At 36.6% G+C, this 18,172-nt stretch overlaps 1 protein-coding gene across 9 annotated transcripts in view; it reads left to right on the top strand.

Moving 5' to 3' along the window:
• Nucleotides 1–18,172, top strand: part of CEP128 (centrosomal protein 128) — a 484,062-nt gene that overhangs the window by 103,480 nt on the left and 362,410 nt on the right. For all 9 annotated transcript variants that reach the window (XM_070469726.1, XM_070469720.1, XM_070469725.1 and 6 more), the window contains one exon: nt 11,472–11,588. In XM_070469726.1, the coding sequence (XP_070325827.1) occupies nt 11,472–11,588 (117 nt within the window). The remainder of the gene's footprint in view (nt 1–11,471; nt 11,589–18,172) is intronic.

The following is an 18,172-nucleotide window of genomic DNA, read 5'->3' as shown; positions in this document are numbered from 1 at the left end:
GGGAGGGCAACCCACTCCAGTGTTTTTGCCTGGGAAATCCCGTGGAAGAGGAGTCTGGCGGGCTACAGTCCATGGGGTTGCAAAGAGTTGGACATTACTGAACAACTAACACATACATCTAGTCTGTCATTTTTAGAAGTGAAACTCCCCGAATCTTTTTATTTCTCTCAAGTTCCATTACTGTGTTTGCTATTTTTATTGTACATGATTTTACCAAGTTTTTCAGCTGAGTCTTCCTTTACTTGCTACATAGGTGTATAATTTGAGCATGCTTTTTACAAGGATTTTGATCCAAACTCAAATATTTTTATTGTTCTGAGGTTCTTGTAGATCTAGTAAGCCATGTACATACCCAGTTGTCATGCTGTTTTCTGACATTGTTAGACAGGTGGGATAGTTTGGAGTTTGAGATACTAATTTGCACAATGCACATTACATTTGCTAAGTTTCACCTTTTGCCATTTTATAAAAGAAACCATAACGAACCAAGTTACTTTATTTATATTTCTTTCATATAGCAAATAAAATTAGCAAGTATTATCTATGTAGTGTAGAATGTTAATGTGGATCTAAACTATAACCACTGAGTTTGAAGTTAATAGCTGAATTCAAAGAATGTCTGAGTTCTCTCATCATTACCATGTATCAGGAATTACTCCATGTTAGATAAAAGCTATGACTGGGCAGCTAGATGTCATACCTCACTAGTGCTTAGCTTATTGGTGTGAGTGGTTTATACAACTTGACTGTTTACTGAGCTACCTACTGGGCCCACCTCATCAGGACACATCCTTTTATGTTGTCAAAACCTAGAAAATTGTACATACCTCATTGTGCACTGGGTTGAATTGTTCATCTGCCATTTCCTTGCATCACGTTGTGATGTTACAGCTTGTTTTGTGTTTTCTGTAATTTGCTTTCAAAGTAGATTTATCTCATAACTGTGCAGAGATCCTCTCAAACTTCATGTGGTTGTATGTAGTTCTGATTGAGAAACAGTTGTCTAATGCAAAGCTTAAAAAATAGTATTGTTGAATTTTAGGTCTTCTGAAGGCACATGATATTTACTTTCAGTTTGTGCAAGGCTTAGCATAGATTTTGTGACTCATTCCAATTGAAGTCAGCGTTTATATTTTATAACAGCCTGACACAGTGTGTTGTATTTGTGAATTCATGATAGCCTGTCATCAGGGAAGATGCAGTTTTGTTGTCTGAGCATTAAACTTCTCAGAGGCTGCAACTGGGTCCCCACCTCCAGATTTAGTTTTAAAAATAAGATTACCAAAGTGATGCACATTCACTGTGGAAACCTTTTGAATATTGTACAAATACATAAAGAAAAATGACTGACTGCTCCTGTCATCTACCAATTTGAATTTCTTTTGGTAACTGCTTTTAATCACATTTATTGGGCATTATTCTGAAGCTCCAATTGTTTATCATGCATTTTTCTCAGTAACTGAAATATATCTTGAAAGTTTATAGAACACATTTTTCTTTGAGAGACAGAAAGTATTAGTTCCTATTGCACATGCCAAGATCTAATTTGTTAATCCTTTGGGTGTCATAAATTTTTGTTTGTTTGTTTTCAAACTGCCCATTGGAAGGGGAATATTATTTCAGCATGATGTTATGGGAAACATTTTCTGTCAACACTTAATCATGATAATAAATAATATTTTGTGTGCATCATACCATAGGAAAAATTTTAGTCCATTAGTTATCTGGGCTTTATCTGGTTGAGTGTGTTAGGAGTGCATATTAAGTTTGATTATTTAAAAACATTTTTATTTTTATTTCTGTAGGAAGGTCACTAAATTCAAAATGTAAACATGGATCCAGCAGCTTATGAGTTGACTATTAATCGAACTCTAAGAATTCCCCCAATACTGCATTTAGAATAAAATAGTTATTGCAGAGATTACAATGGCAGGATTTATAACTAATACTTACTGAAGTAGATTTTAAGCCAGCAGATATTATTAAAGATATGAGGAATCAACATATTGAAACTCCAGAATATAATATTATGAACAGAATGCTTTTGCTTTTGTTTCATCTCTCTTCATTAAAAAGGTAACTTTAAAAGCTGTCCTAATTTTCATTGTTATTCTGCTTTTTTTACAACTAAATTTAGAGATTCAGGACATTTTGATATCTTGGCAGTGAATCTGACTAATATGGACTCTGGTAAAAAAGAATTCTTCAGTATTAGGCTTTTCCTTTAGGTCTCAGAAATAGAAAATAAATGTGGGGTGGCAATAATGTATTCAGTCCTTATAATCTTATTATTGGAAATTATCTTATCTTTCAAAAGTTATATGCCGTGTCATTAGGTACAAAGCCTGTGCCATTCTGTTTAGAACTGTTTATATTTGCTCTTCCTTTGGTCTTCTCTGTCTCAGGAAAGTGTATAGCAGTCTACCCAGCAGTCACTTAGGATTCACTCCAGATCTTATTTTTCATACTACATTTCCAATCCATTATCAAATTTTGTCCTTTTTATTTCTTGCAGTCTTGCTCAATTCCATCTATATCATCTAATACTTCTGTTCAATCACTTTTATTGAGTTTACTGCAGTGGAATGCATTGAACTTGGTCTCTAGCCTCTTACAATTGTCCATATATGTGCTGACAGTTCCCAAGTGATTTTTATTTTATTTTTTGGCCATGCCAAGAAGCTTGTGAGATTTTATTTTTTAAATTAATTAATTTTTTAGCTTGTGAGATTTTAGTTCCCAACCAGAGATTGAACCTGGGCCCGCAGTAGTGAGAGCACAATATCCAGACCGCTGGACTGCCCGGGAATTCTCCCAGGTGATTTTTTAAAAGTAGTCATCACACTGAATTTCTCTAATGCTTTTTAAAACTCTCCCTGAGATTTTTCTGTTTCAAATTATTTACCGTAGGCTATACTGCCTACATTATCTGGCTTTCTCTAGATTCCTTGGTTTTGCCAAACTCATTCCTACATTTTGGTCTTTGCATTGGCTTCTCTTTTCCCATTTTTTTGCATGGCTGGCTCCCTTTTGTCACTCAAGTCTTCTGTTGATAGTCACCACCTCTAGAGTGGCCACTGTTACTCTCCCTTTGTTGTTATTGTTAGCAATTAGCATAGTAAAAACGCTTCTGTATATTGCCTTTTACACTTAATATTATTTTTGATATTGTTCCATATTAGTATTTCATGAGTTTCCTAATTCCTTTGTTTTAATATTTAAAGCATTCCATTGACTGTCCCATAATTTATTTAACCAGTCTTATATTGATGGACATTTAGGTGGTTTAAATCTTTTGCTTTTATCCACAGCACTGCAGTTATTGATCTTGAACATGCACCATTTTTCACATGGGAAAGTAAATTGGTAGAATAAATTTCTAAGAGTGGATTTATAAGATTAAAGTTTATGTGCATTTGTAATTTGTTGCACATTGCTCAACTTTATAATTAGTATTTTAAATGTCCTCTTCTAATACTTCTATCTGAGAATTAACATTTATCTTACTGTTTTTGAAAAAGGATGAAATGTGGCTTACCTTAAAGCTGCAATATGCATGAAGTTATATTTCTCTAATTGGTCCATTGTAATGAGTTCCTTCTTTCCTTCAGCATCAGATCCCCATCTTCCTCCTCTTATGAGCCTGTCCCCCAACCCGGCAGTTTTATCTAGGCCCGTGATGACTCAGGTAGAGTTGACCATATCTTAAATTTCCTACCTGTCTAAGTTGTGACCACGTGACTGACTAGGTGTGAGTAGAAGTGGTACATGCACCTTTTGGGTTGTCTCCTTGAAAACAAAGCCGCTTGACTGAGACTTCCTCTCTCTCTATGTGGGTTGAAATGGGGTTGTAGCACGGACCCAGCTTAAGCCATGCAGATGAGGATAACAGTCTGGGGGTGATGGAGCAACAGATGGAAGGAACCTGGATCTCTGAATGACCTTAGGGAAGACAGTGGCCTGCCAGTTTATCTTACTTTCTTCTGGGCAGTAAGATGAGAGAGAAAGACACCCTTATCTTATTTGAGCTGATGTGTATTTGATCCTTTTGGAAGTGCCTAGACTGTACCCTATACAGGCTTCCCTTCCTTCACCATCTCCTAGAGCCTGCTCAAATTCATATTCATTGAGTCGGTGATGTCATCTAACCATCTTGTCCTCTATCATCCCCTTCCCCTCTTGCCTTCAATCTTTCCCAGCATCAGGGTCTTTTCTAATGACTCTGCTCATTCCATCAGGTGGCTAAAGTATTGGAGTTTCAGCTTCAGCATCAGTCCTTCCAATGAATGTTCAGGACTAATTTCCTTTAGGATTGACTGGTTTGATCTTCTTGCAGTCCAAAGGGCTCTCAAGAGTCTTCTTCAACACCACAGTTCAAAAGCATCAATTCTTTGGCACTCAGCCTTCTTTATGGTCCAGCTCTCATATCTGTACATGACCACAGGAAAAACCATAGCTTTGACTATACAGATTTTGTTGGCAAAGTAATGTCTCTGCTTTTTAATGTGCTAAGTTTGTCATAGCTTTCTTCCAAGGAGCAAGCGTGTTTTAATTTCATGGCTGCAGTCACCATCTGCAGTGATTTTGGAGCCCAAGAAAATAAAGTCTGTCACTGTTTCCATTGTTTCCCATTTATTTGCCATGAAGTGATAGACCAGATGTCATGATTTTAGGTTTTTGAATGCTTAGTTTTAAGTCAGCTTTTTTACTCTCTTCTTTCACTTTCATCAAGAAGCATTTAGTTCCACTTCACTTTCTGCCATTAGGGTGGTGTCATCTGCATTTCTGTGGTTGTTGATATTTCTCCCGGCAGTCTTGATTCCAGCTTGTGTTTCATCCAGCAGGGCATTTTGCATGATGTACTCTGCATATTAGTTAAATAAGCAGGGTGACAATATACAGACTTGATGTACTCCTTTCCCAATTTGGAACCAGTCTGTTGTTCCATGTCCAGTTCTAACTGTTGCTTCTTGACCTGCATGCAGGTTTCATAGGAAGCAGGTAAGGTAATCTGGTATTCCAATCTCTTGAAGAATTTTCCACAGTTTGGTGTGATCCACACAGTCAATGAAATTCATAAAATAGTTTGTGTGTTTATTCATTTTCAGTCATGCTGGTTTGTGTATATGTTTTATTTTTTCCTCAGTACTGTTTAGCTATTTCTCAATACTGACCACCTACCTGTCGGTTTAAAAAATCCCTCTACTGTGGATGAAATGGGGGTCTTAATAGTTAGAAATGGATAACAAAATTATGTGAAGTGGATAGAAATTTTCTGGATGAAGTGGAAAAATCATGTATATTTTTTTCTTCATCAGACTCTCTAGTTTATTTCTTGGGTAAGGACTTATTTGAAAACCAATTAAAAAGTTACATTAGTTAACTATCTATGGCTGCATAACAAATCTCCCCAAACTTAGTGGCTGTAAACGTTTATTATTTCACAGTTAATATGGATTAGGAATTCAGGTGTGGCTCTGGGTCTTTCACAGGCCACGGTGATCTCAAGGCTTCACTAGAATGGATGATCTTCCTTGCTCATTTGGCTCCTTTTAGGTTATTGGATTGAAGCATCAGGCATCATGACCTGTTGGTCAGAGGCCTCTTTTGTTTCTTTGACATGTGGTCTCTATACAAAGCATTTCAGAACATGGCAGCTTGCCTCTTTAGAGCAAGCAAGCAAGAAGAGAAAACATGCTATTAAGATGAAAGAGTTTTTGTTCCCTAATCATAGAAATGACACATCATCACTTTTGTCATATTCTGTTCACTAGAAGGAAGTACTAGGGCCAGCCCACACTCAAAGGGAAGAAATTATTACCAGTGTATGAACACCAGGAAGCAGAGATTGTTGAAACCCTGTCAGAAACTGCCTAACACAACCATTATTTCAAAACAGAGTCCTTCAAATATGGTAGCTCAGTCTCATTACATGTACCAGTTATAGTGGTAAGGTAGATAATTGCTAAACAATGTTGGGTTTTGATTTCGATATTTAGTTACTTGAATTGCTTACATTTTGATAGGATGCTAATAATAGGGACAGCCTGCTTTCCTGAAGTACATCAGTTGCTCAACTCATTGAATTTAATTAGAAAATTTCTAATTACTCATTCATTGTCAGTCTTCAATGGATAAAAGTTATTGAAAGGCAGAGTCTGTGGATATATCCATGTATTGCTATATCTCTAACCTCTGCCTAGCATTAAGCTGGAACAAATTAGTGTCTGTGTATTCTTACTGAATGAATGAGTGTTTGAAAACAGAGCTGAGAATTACAAATGCTGCTGAAAAAGGAGACTTGTATTGGGATCAGTTTTCTCATTAGTTTGTTTTGTGATTCATGGTTAATACCTTGCTTCATATCCTCAGTCTTTTTAGAATTAAAGATTTGGATAAAAGTTCAAAATTCTGTCAAGTCCATATTTTTAAAAAATTTTTTGATTCATACCTTTTGCCTTAATAATTCTACTTAAGGATTGTATTTTGAGTTTACAAAAATAATCTTGTACAGGAGTATCTGTCACAACCTATGCCAGTAAAAATAAATTACAGTTGTCCCATTATCAATAGGGAATTATTTTAATCAGTTACAGAAAACTATACCTTTGCTAAAAATCAGGATGTAGATTTGTTGTCATGGGAATTTGTCCATGATATGTGAACAGAAAGAAAAAAATATGTATATATGTCTTTTAATTTCATGGCTGCAATCACCATCTGCAGTGATTTTGGAGCCTAAAAAAAATAAAGTCAGCCCCTGTTTCCCTGTCTATCTGTCATGAAGTGATGGGACTGGATGCCATGATCTTAGTTTTCTGAATGTTGAGTGTTAACCCGACTTTTTCACTCTCCTCTTTCACTTTTGTCAAGAGGCCCTTTAGTTCCTCTTCACTTTCTGCCATAAGGTTGGTGTCATCTGCATATCTGAGGTTATTGATATTTCTCCCAGCAGTCTTAATTCCAGCTTGTGCTTCCTCCAGCCCAGTGTTTCTCATGATATACTCTGCATATAAGTTAAGTAAGCAGGGTGATAATATACAGCCTTGACATACTCCTTTTCCTATTTGGAACCAGTCTGTTGTTCCATGTCCAGTTCTAACTGTTGCTTCCTGACCTGCATACAGGTTTCTCAAGAGGCAGGTCAGGTGGTCTGGTATTCCCATCTCTTGAAGAATCAAGTATACAACAAAATACTTAATGTTATTTTCTTCTGATATATGATATTAACAGATTAGAGAAATTTTATCATTCTATATTATTTGTTTATTTTTAATTGTGAAATATAAAGAACATAAAATGTACAGTCTTATCCATTTTTAAGTGTTCAGTTAGGTAGTGTTATGTACCTTCGCATTGTTGTCCAACCAAATACAGAAGTCTCTTCATCTTAGCAAACGGGAACTGCACCCATCAGACAGCAGCTACTTAGTCTTCCTTCCCGGTCCTGCAGCCACCATTGCACGTGGACACTTGAGTTGCTTCTTCCGTTTGGCTGTTGTGGGTAGTGCTGCTACAAACTTGGGTATACAAATAATTACTTTGAGACCTGGATTTTGGTTCTTTTAGGTGTATACCTAGAAATGCAATTGCTGAATCATGTGGTTAATCACTTTTTTAAGGAACCACTGGACTGTTTTCCATAGTGACCGCACACTTGTACATCCCACCAGCAATGCAGCAGGGTTTCAGTTTCCCTGCAGCCTCCCCAGCATTGTTTTCTGGTTTTTGTTGATAATAGCGACATTAATATGTTTGAGATCATTCCTATCATTTATTTTTAATAAGTGTTGCTATTTTCATACTGAGTGAACAATGACGGTATTACCGCTTTATAAAAATAGGATGAATTAGCTTTATTTTTTTATTTTTAATATTGTTTCTGTAACAGCAAGTACTGCCTTTATTTCAGATGCAGTAGTAAATTGTCGGGATATTAGGGTTGATTGCTAGAATAAATTAGAAGCTTGATGCTAAAGGGTGTTTTGAGGTTTTAGTAAAGTACTTTGAATATCATAGTAAATATCTTAATTGCTCTTGAGCACTCAAAGTTGGAAACCCAGGACTTACCAGTCTTAGTAAATGTTAACTACTAATTTTTGATAGAATATTCTTGCTTAACCTTTATTGACTAATTGAACTTATGTTTACCAATGTCTTTTCAAAAAAAAACCTGATTTGAGGTATGCTGCTGCTGCTGCTAAGTTGCTTCATTATAGTTTACCATAAAATTAATCTGATTTAAGTGTGCAATTCAATAATTTTCAGTAAATGTACTCAGTTATGCATCTATCACCATAATCTAGTTTTGAGTCTGTTCAGTTGCTAAGTTGTGTCCAACTCTTTGTGACCCTGTAGATTGTAGCATGTCAGGTTTCCCTGTCTTTCACTGCCTCCTAGAGTTTGCACACAGAGAAAGCAATAGCAACCCACTCCAGTACTCTTGCCTGGAGAATCCCATGGATGGAGGAGCCTGGTGGGCTGCAGTCCATGGGGTCGCTAAGAGTTGGAGACGACTGAGCATCTTCACTTTCACTTTTCACTGTTATGCATTGGAGAAGGCAGTGGCAACCCACTCTGGTGTTCTTGCCTGGAGAATCCCAGGGACGGGGGAGCCTGGTGGGCTGCCGTCTAGGGGGTCGCACAGAGTCGGACACGGCTGAAGCGATTTAGCAGCAGCAGCAGCAGCAGAGTTTGCACAAACTCATGTCCATTGAGTCCTTGATGCTCTCTAACCATCCTATCCCCTGCCGCTCCCTTTGCCTTCAATCTTCCCCAGCATCAGGGTCTTTCCCAATGAGTCAGCTCTTTGAATCAGGTGGCCAAAGTATTGGAGCTTCAGCTTCATCATCAGTCATTTTAGCAACTTTTGAGGGTTGATTTCCTTTAGGATTGACTGGTTTGATCTCCTTGCAGTCCAAGGGACTCTCAAGAGTGTTTCCCAGCACCGCGATTAAAAAGCATTAAATTTTTGGTGGTCAGCCTTCTTTATGGTCCAACTCTCCCATCCGTAAATGACTACTGGAAAAGCCATAGCTTTGACTGTACAGACCTTTGTCAGCAAAGTGATGGTTCTGTTTTTTAATGCACTGTTCAGGTTCGTCATAGCTTTTCTTTCAAAGAGTAAGCGTCTTTTAATTTCATGGCTTCAGTCAACATCCACAGTGATTTTGGAGCCTAAGAAATTAAAATCTGCCACTGTTTCCACATTTTCCCCATCTATTTGCCATAAAGTGATGGGACCAGATGCCACGATCTTAGTTTTTTGAATGCAGAATTTTAAACCAGCTTTTTCACTCTCTTCTTCTAACTTTATCAAGAGGCTGTTTAGTTCCTTTTTGCTTTTTGCCATTAGAATGGTATCATCTGCATATCTGAGGTTGTTGATATTTCTCCTGGCAGTCTTAACTCCAGCTTGTGATTTATCCAACCCAGCATTTTGCATGGTGTACTCTGTATATAAATTTAATAATCAGGGTGACAGTATACAGCCTTGACTTTCTCTATTCCCAATTTTTAACCAGTCTGTTGTTCCTTGTCTGGTTCTAACTGTTGCTCCTTAACCAGCATACAGGTTTCTCAGGAGGCAGGTAAAATGGTCTGGGATTCCCATCTCTTGAAGAATTTTTCATAGTTTGTTGTGATCCACACAGTCAAAGGCATTTGAGTAGTCAATGAAGCAGAAGTAGATGTTTTGTTCCAATTGTCTTGCTTTATCAATGAGCCAATGGTTGTTGGCAGTTTGTTCTCTGGTTCCTCTGCCTTTTCTAAATCCAGCTTGAACATCTGGAAGTTCTTGGTTTACATACTGTTGAAGCCTAGCTTGGAGAATTTTGAGCATTACTTTGCTAGTGTGTGAGATGAGTGCAATTGTGAGATAGTTTGAACATTCTCTGGCATTGTCTTTCTTTGGGGTTGGAATGAAAACTGACCTTTTCCAGTCCTGTGGCCACTGCGGAGTTTTCCAAGTTTGCTCTTGTGGTTATTCAGATCATTAAGACCTTCTTTGTATAGTTCTTCTCTGTGTATTTGCCACCTCTTAATCTCGTCTGCTTTTTTTAGGTCTTTACTGTTTCTGTCCTTTGTCATGTCCATCCTTGCATGAAATGTTCACTTGATATCTCCAGTTTTCTTCAAGAGGTTTCTACTCTTTCCCATTCTGTTGTTTTCCTCTACTTCTTGGCATTGTTCATTGAAGAAGGACTTCTTATCTTTCCTTTCTATTCTCTGGAACTCTTCATTCAGTTGGTTATATCTTTCTCTTTCTCCCTTGCCTTTCACTTCTTTTCTCAGGTATTTGTAAAGCCTCCTCAGACAACCCCTTTGCCTTCTTGCATTTCTTTCTCTTTGGGATGATTTTGGTCACTGCTTCCTTCCTTTACAATACTATGAACCTCCATCCATAGTTCTTCAGATGCTCTGTCTACCAGATCTAATCCCTTGAATCTATTCATTTCCTCCACTGTCTATAATCATAAGGGATTTGATTTAGGTCATACCTGAATGACCTAATGGTTTTCCCTGATTTCTTCTGTTTAAGCCTGCATTTGCAATAAGGAGCTCACGTTCTGAGCCACAGTCAGCACCAGGTCTTGTTTTAATAATCTAGTTTGAAATATTTCTGTTGTCCCAGTAAGATCCCTTGTGACCAAGACCTTTATTGACTCTATAGAATTTGTGGCAAAAGATTTTTTGTAACAGGGCTGTATATATTGCTTCTCTTAAATGAATACAAATATCTTTTATCGTATCCTCCTATACCAAACATATGCATGTACTCAAGTAGTGTATATTTTATTTAGGGGACTGTATCATAATACTCATGAAGTGTGTTTGAATGTGCATAACTTTTAGCAAGGAAAAATCTTACATCAGAGAATAAATTCTTTCATGTTTATTTTAGAGAGTCCCAATTAAACATTTTTCCATGTGACTTGATTTTTTGATCTTTTACTGCTGGTTTATTTTTAGCACATCATAGTAGCAAAGGTTGACAAGCCCTTTCAATTATTTGCTGCATATAAACATCAAAACCTTCCAAGTCAGGTCATGGTTTTAGTAATTAAAATGAAAAAGAACTAAATAGATAGAACAATTTCTCATTCATAAAGTAATAAATACAGTTGTAGGCAAAATTGGTAGTTGTCTTATAACTCACCAGAGGGCACTCTTTTCTAGTTTATTACCTTTCACTCTGATCTTTAGACACAGGTTATACTTTGAAACATTTCAGTCTTTTTCTGGGGTCTAGGTTTGGATTAATTGGAGACTGATGATTGTTTTCTCTTGCAACTTTTAGTGAGTATTTTTGTGACCTGCTTTATAAATGTCATTAAAAACAGTTCTACAAATAAGCCATAGTCTTAAATGCTTTAGGCAGTAGTGTATCTGGCATAAAATATCTCTTCAGTTTAGTCTCTTTTTTTGCCTAGCAGCTCTATAATGTCACTTGTTTCTTTGTTTATGTTAAGGTTTCAGATCGAGTGGAGCGGCGGCTTCAGGAAATAGAGAAAGAGATGCGAACAGAAAGAGAGCTGGTGGAAAGACGGCAGGATCAACTGGGACTTATTTCTCAGCAGCTCCAGGAGGTTTGTGAAAAGTGGCTTTTCGTAATGTAAATCCTGAGGTTAGGTGGTTGTTTAGCTATTGTTAAAATGGTTTTAGTTCCTGGGTGTTGCATGTGACAATTCAGTCCATGTGAGAAGTGCAGCATATTGCTTACAGTTCATTGTATGTAGATGACCCTTCCTGGTTCAAACCCAGAGCCTACTCTTTACTGGATGTATGACCGTGGGCAAGTTCCTTAACTTCTCTAGACTCATTTCCTTTGCTGTTGTTGTTCAGTTGCTCTTGTTCTACAGTTCAGTGTCCGACTCTTTGTGACCCCATGGACTGCAGCATGCCAGGGCTCCCTGTCCATCACCAACTGTGGAAGCTTGTTCAAACTCATGTCCTTCAAGTCAGTGATGCCATCCAACCATCTCATCCTCTGTCGTTCCCTTCTCCTCCTGCCTCAATCTTTCCCAGCAACAGGGTCTTTTCTAATGAGTCAAGTCTTCACATCATTTCCTCTGTAGAAAATAGAAATAATCATAGCATTTACTTAATCACATTGGTGCAGGAGTAAATAAGTTGATGTGGATAAAACAGTTAACCTAGTGTCTAACTTGTGCTCAGTACATGTGAAACTGAAGGTATAATTATTCAGATTAATTTTCTTTGGTGTGAACTAGATCAGGGATCAGCACACTGGCCGATGGACTGGATCTGGCCCACTGCCAATTTTTGTAAATAAAATTTTATTGAAACATAGCCACTCCCATTCATTTTCAGTACTTTTGTGACACAACAGTAGAGTTGAGATGTTGTGAAAAAGACTGTATGGCTCACAAAACTTAAAATGAGTATTGACTGACTGGCTCTTTATAGAAGTTTGCAGTTCCCTGGACTAGACTGTTGTCAGATTCAAACTGTTACCCTTTAGGTAACATTTTTTTTTTTTAATGATTTTATGTATTTATGGCTGTGCTGGCCCTTCATTTCTGCACGCGGGCTTTCTCTAGGTGCGGCGAGCGGGGGCGACTCTTGGTTGCAGTGCGCAGGCTTCTCCTTGAGGCGGCTTCTCTTGCTGGGGAGCACCCGCTCGGGGTGCACGGGCCCCACAGTTGCAGTTCTTGGGCTCTGGAGGACCGGCTCACTAGCTGTGATGCATGGGCTAGGTTGCTCCATGGCACGTGGGATCTTCCCGACCCAGGGGTCTCCTGTTCTGGCTGGTCGATTCTTTACCACTGAGCCACCAGGGAAGCCCAAGGTAATATTTTTGTTTTGAAATTGCAGACTTATGAGGAAGTTGAGTAAGTAGAACAAAGGAATAATGGATATCCTTTACCTCGATTCCCCTAATATTCATATTTGCCAGACTTTCTTTATTATTTTATATATGTATCTCCATGTGTATGTATATTTAAAAGTTTTTATTGAGGCTAGTTGCTGACATAATGTAGATGCTTTTAAATCTAAATAATAGGGTGTGTACATTCTCTTCTGTTATCACAGAAGATTAACATTGGATCAATACTATGAACCTATAGGTTTTATTAAAATTTTGCCATTTAAAGTCCTTTTCTGGTCCAGGGTACAATACAGGATTACATAAAGCATTTGACCATCATGTCTCTTTAGTTTCCTTTAATCTGGAATAGTTTTTCAGTCTTTTTTTTTTTTTTTCTAGTCAGTCAGTTTGTAGAATGTCTTTTGTTTTCGGTTTGTTGATTTTTTTTTTTTTCCTCATCACTAGATTCAGGTCTTAGACTTCTGTCAGGACACCCAGAGAACTGTTGTTTTGTTTTTCCTAGATTATCAGATCAGGAGGCATGTAATGTTGATTTGTTCCATCACTGATGAAAACTAAACATTGATTAAGGTGTTGCTTGCCAGGTTTCTCTACTGTAAAGTTACTATATTATGCTTTTTAATTATTTGTGTTATGGGGAAGCTCTTTGAAACTTGAAAATAGCCTATATTTCATCATATTTTCACCTGCAAATTTTAGCATCTATTGGTTCTTTCATGAAACAGTTACTGCTGTAAGTGATACTAAACAGTGATTTAAAAAATATTCTGTCATATCTCTTAATCAGATGGAATCCTACTGTCAGAAGTGCTTTGTTGTTTTCTCCACTCATTCAGTCATTCGTTAACATTAGTGTAGATTTATGAATTATCATTTTATCATCTTGGTTATGTTTTATAATTGTCATTATAGGAAACTTATGAGATTACCTTTAAATGTTTCTAAGATATATAAAGCATAAAAAATTAGAAACAAGGAAACCAAAAGATTTAAAAACAAAAGGAATGCTTTATTTTTTTCTTTTACAAAATGTTTTTCTTTAAAAGTGATGTTCTTTAGATGTACTTGTGTGTTCTTAAAGATCATTAACCCTTTTAGATTGACAGATTAAATTTTTTAAGTTTTAGGAAATGTGCCCATTGAAAATTAGCAATGAAAATTGCAAACCTGAAATTATAATGTAAGCTGATAGAAAAATCTGCTTTTGTTTTCTAAAATTCCATTTTTCCTCCATTTCACAAAAGGACACATACCCTTGTTAGTTGGTAATTACTTTGAAGAGGATACTTTGTTGAATAATTAGATACAGATGTGGGTAGACTTTTTTTTTTAAAAAAAAAACCTTGATTTTTATACGTTTGTTCTCAAAGCAAATTGCATCTGGTGAGCGTAAGAACAGCACTGAAGAGACAATTGTTCTTTTTTGTGAGAGAAGATTAGAGAAATTTTCCATGCTTATTTTCTACTCTCTTTACAGAATGCAGAAAATTACAAAGAAAGAGGGAGAGAAAGATTGCTTCCCACCCCTATTCTTGAGAAACCAGAGCCTGAGTATTTGCATTGTAATTGTCATTTTGACTAAAAGCTTGAACAGTCCTTTGGAATTCCATCTCTGACAGTACAATAGAGGATCACTATTGATAAGAAATGTTTAATTTCATACTTTGTCACTTTAATATATGTGGTAACCTATGTGCTTTTAATAGGTGATTTTGGATTAAACAGTGCAGTGGAAACTGGAAAGGATTAATTTAGCCTGATGCGTTTTCCTACTCCCAAGTTAAGTGGCTTAGAGTGTTCTGGAAAGATCATGTTTAAGGAGAGAAAACACTTTGCTTTCTGTATGGTGTTAATACTTATGGATATACCTGTACTGTATGGCAGTAATAATTTATGAATTTTGTTTGTGGCTGTGGTGAAAATTGAATCTCTAGGTGGGTAAGTATGCCTGGACTTTCAGCCACTATATTCTTCTGCCTTCCTAAAATGTGTGATTCAATGTTAGTTCAAATTATGACAGTCAAAAGTTGTGAAGAGATTGGGAGGCATCATCAAAAATTCCAGAATGTCAGAGATTTCTGGGTATTAATATAATGTTATAGGGAGGCAATCTGGTTTTGGCTAAAATCTGCTTCGATTTAGTGATCTAATGAAGTTCTTAGGTCCTCAGAGCTTTATCTATTCCCATCTAATGAAAATCACAGAATTAGTCATTGGAAACTGATTGAGGGAAAGCCACTCTCCTTTTCTTATTTAGAGTTTTTAAAAATTGTTTACTGTTCTTTTTTTCTTCCCATTTCTCCTGGTCTAAGCAATAGGGATATGCTCACACTCTGGAATTCACTTCCTTTGGTGAGGCTTAGCTGCTCATGTGCTACTGCACGTGAATGTCAGATTTTCTTAACTTGACAAGGACCTTCCGTGGTCTTCGTACCTCACATGCCACATTTCAGACAACACTGTTCTCGTAGCTCAGTCGCTGTCTCTCTAGAGAGGTGAATGTTTCATTAGTTGTGCAATAATTTTATTTTCATATTGCTTTAAAAAATATTTATATATTTTAAATTAAAGTGTAGTTTATTTACACTGCTTTGTTAGTTTCTGGTGTACAGCAAAGTGAATGTTATATATATATATAGTTTTTTTTCAGATTCTTTTTAAGATATTGAAAATAGTTCCCTGTGCTGTACAGTAGGATCTTATTGTTCATCCTTTTGTTTATAGTAGTATGTATCCGTTCATCCCAAACTCCTAGTTTATGCCTCCCCACCACCTTTTCCGTTTGGTAACCATGTTTCTGAGTCTGTTTCTGTTTTATAAGTAAGTTCATTTGTAATTGTTTTTTTAGATTCCACATGTAAGTGATATCATATGATATTTGTCTTTGACTTGCTTCTCCAGTTCCGTCCATGTTGCTGTAAATGGCATTACTTTGTTCTTTTTAATGGTTGAGTAATATTCCATTGTGTATATATGTACCACATCTTCTTTATCCATTTCTTTATTGATGGACATCTAGGTTGCTTCCATGTGTTGGCTGCTATAAATAGTGCTACTCTAAACATTGAGGTGCATGTATCTGTTCAAATTAAAAGGTTTTTTTTTTTCCAGATATATGCCCAAGAGTGGCATTGACAGACCGTATGGTAACTCTACTTCTGGTTTTTTAAGGAACCTCCATACTATTCTCCATGGTGGCTTTATATTCTGGTTAACAGTGTGGGAGGGTTCCCTTTTTTCTATACTCTCTCCAGCCTTTATTATTCTTAGACTTTCTGATGATGGTCATTCTGACAGGTAAGAAGTGATACCTCGTTGATTTGCATTTCTCTGATAAGTAGTCATGTTGAGCATCATTTCATGTGTCTGTAGTCATCTGCATGTCTTCTTTGGAGAAATGTCTATTTAGATCTTCTGCCCATTTTTTGATAAGTTTTTTTTTTTTTTTTTTAAGCAGTGTGAGCAGTTTGTATATTTTAGAAATTGAACCCTTGTTGGTTGCATCATTTGCAAATATTTTCTCCCATTCCATAGGTTGTCTTTTCATTTAATTTATGTTTTTTTTTTTTTTGTTGTGCAAAAGATTTTAAGTTTAATTAGCTCTCATTTGTTCATTTTTGTTTTTATTTCCATTACTGTAGGAGTCAGATCCAAAAAGATATTGCTGCTTTTTTGTGTCAAAGAGTGTACCGCCTGTGCTTCCTCCTAGGAGTTTTAAAGTATCCGTTCCTAGGTTTAGATCTTTAATCCATTTTGAGCTTATTTTTTTATATGGTGTTGAGAAGGTTTTCATTTCATTTTTTTTTTTTGCAAGTAGCTCTCTAATTTCCCCAGACTATTCATATAGCTCTTTCAAATTTTGAATGGTTGTTGTCTGAACTTTTACTAACAGAATTCAAATATTGTTAAGCTTGTAACCATCAGCCTTTCCTTGTTGAACCATTGTGCAAACAAAAAGTGTTTGTTTAACATTATAGTACATTTGTCATATTACAGACTCCTTTTGAGCAGACACTTGATAATAAGGTAACTTTGATTAGTTAAGTTTAGTGGCATGAGGTAAGAATGGTGGTGCTAGGAACATCAAGAAGTATTTAGACTGTAAGCCCAAATCAGAACTCTTTTGCAGGTACAAAATTTGCATAAAATCTTACATAACATTTTTAACTCTTGACTCTGGGTATCTTGGGATTTCCTGACTTGCTTTTTTTTGACTAGCTGTTTTTTATAAATTGAATATTACTTGTTCATCTTCAGTTGAATTACATAAAATGAAAAATATGAGATAGATATGTGTATATGTTTTTTCAGAGCATTTTGTAGCATATTAAAATGCTAGTTCCCTGATCTGCCCCCACCAGGAGTATTCCATACTTGCATATAACCTAAAGTGAACCAAGTTCCTTACGATTTAAAAATGTTTCAAGGAGAAACCCATGGAGCAGGCAGGGCATGGAATCTTAGTAGAAGATAGTGAAGACTAAGTGAGGAATTCACGTGGGAGCTCGGCTCAGTGGTTTTCAGTCTGTGCTCTGACAGAAAACCAGATTTTGTGAGTCTCTTCAGTAAAATGAGAGCATATACAGAAAAATGAATTGAAGCTTTCCCCCCCAGTATTTTCCTTCATCTTTTAGCATCTGTATCAATTGTGAAAAACCTAATGAAGAAGTAGCTATTCATTCCTTCCCAGAAATGTCATTGTGGCTCCAGAGATGCTGAGTAATATGGTTACTTCAACTAAGAAAAGCCTTGGGTACTGTTTATTAATGTATTTAGTTTGGACTCATTAAAGGAGAAGCTTCCACTGAAGCCAAGAATGTTTTCCTAATGTCCTCTTAATAGCTTTACCATCTCCCTTGAGACTTCTGAGCCAGTTCAGAGGAGATCCTAGTCCAGCAAATGTTCTAACGTGGCCTCGTTAAGCCTTTCTTCTGCTCTTCCTTTAGAGACTGTGCTGTTTGATTTGGAGATGTGGAAGCCTTTCTGAGGCTGCTAAATTTTGGACTCTCTTCACTTACCTTTCCAGGCTGAATTTCAAAACTTTTGCTTTGCCATTTGCTTTACCCTCTTGTTTCCATAACCAGTACTCTTTTTTTGTAGGTATCCCCTACATTTTCACATTTTTTCATAGTACAAGCTGATTCCCCCTGATATTATTAGATCCCTTCTATATAAATGCCCATTAAATCACCCTCATGTTGACCATTCCAGTAGCCTCTCTGGGTGTTAAGAAAGACCAGTGGAAATTATAAGTAAATGAGAGTTCAAAAATAAAAGACAGGTTCTAGCACAAGAAAAGCTCAGAGAACGCACCTAGTT

Source organism: Odocoileus virginianus, chromosome 6 (genome assembly GCF_023699985.2).
Source record: "Odocoileus virginianus isolate 20LAN1187 ecotype Illinois chromosome 6, Ovbor_1.2, whole genome shotgun sequence".
In the NCBI taxonomy this organism is placed as follows: Eukaryota; Metazoa; Chordata; class Mammalia; order Artiodactyla; family Cervidae; genus Odocoileus; species Odocoileus virginianus.
This window is presented reverse-complemented; position numbering and strand designations above follow the sequence as displayed.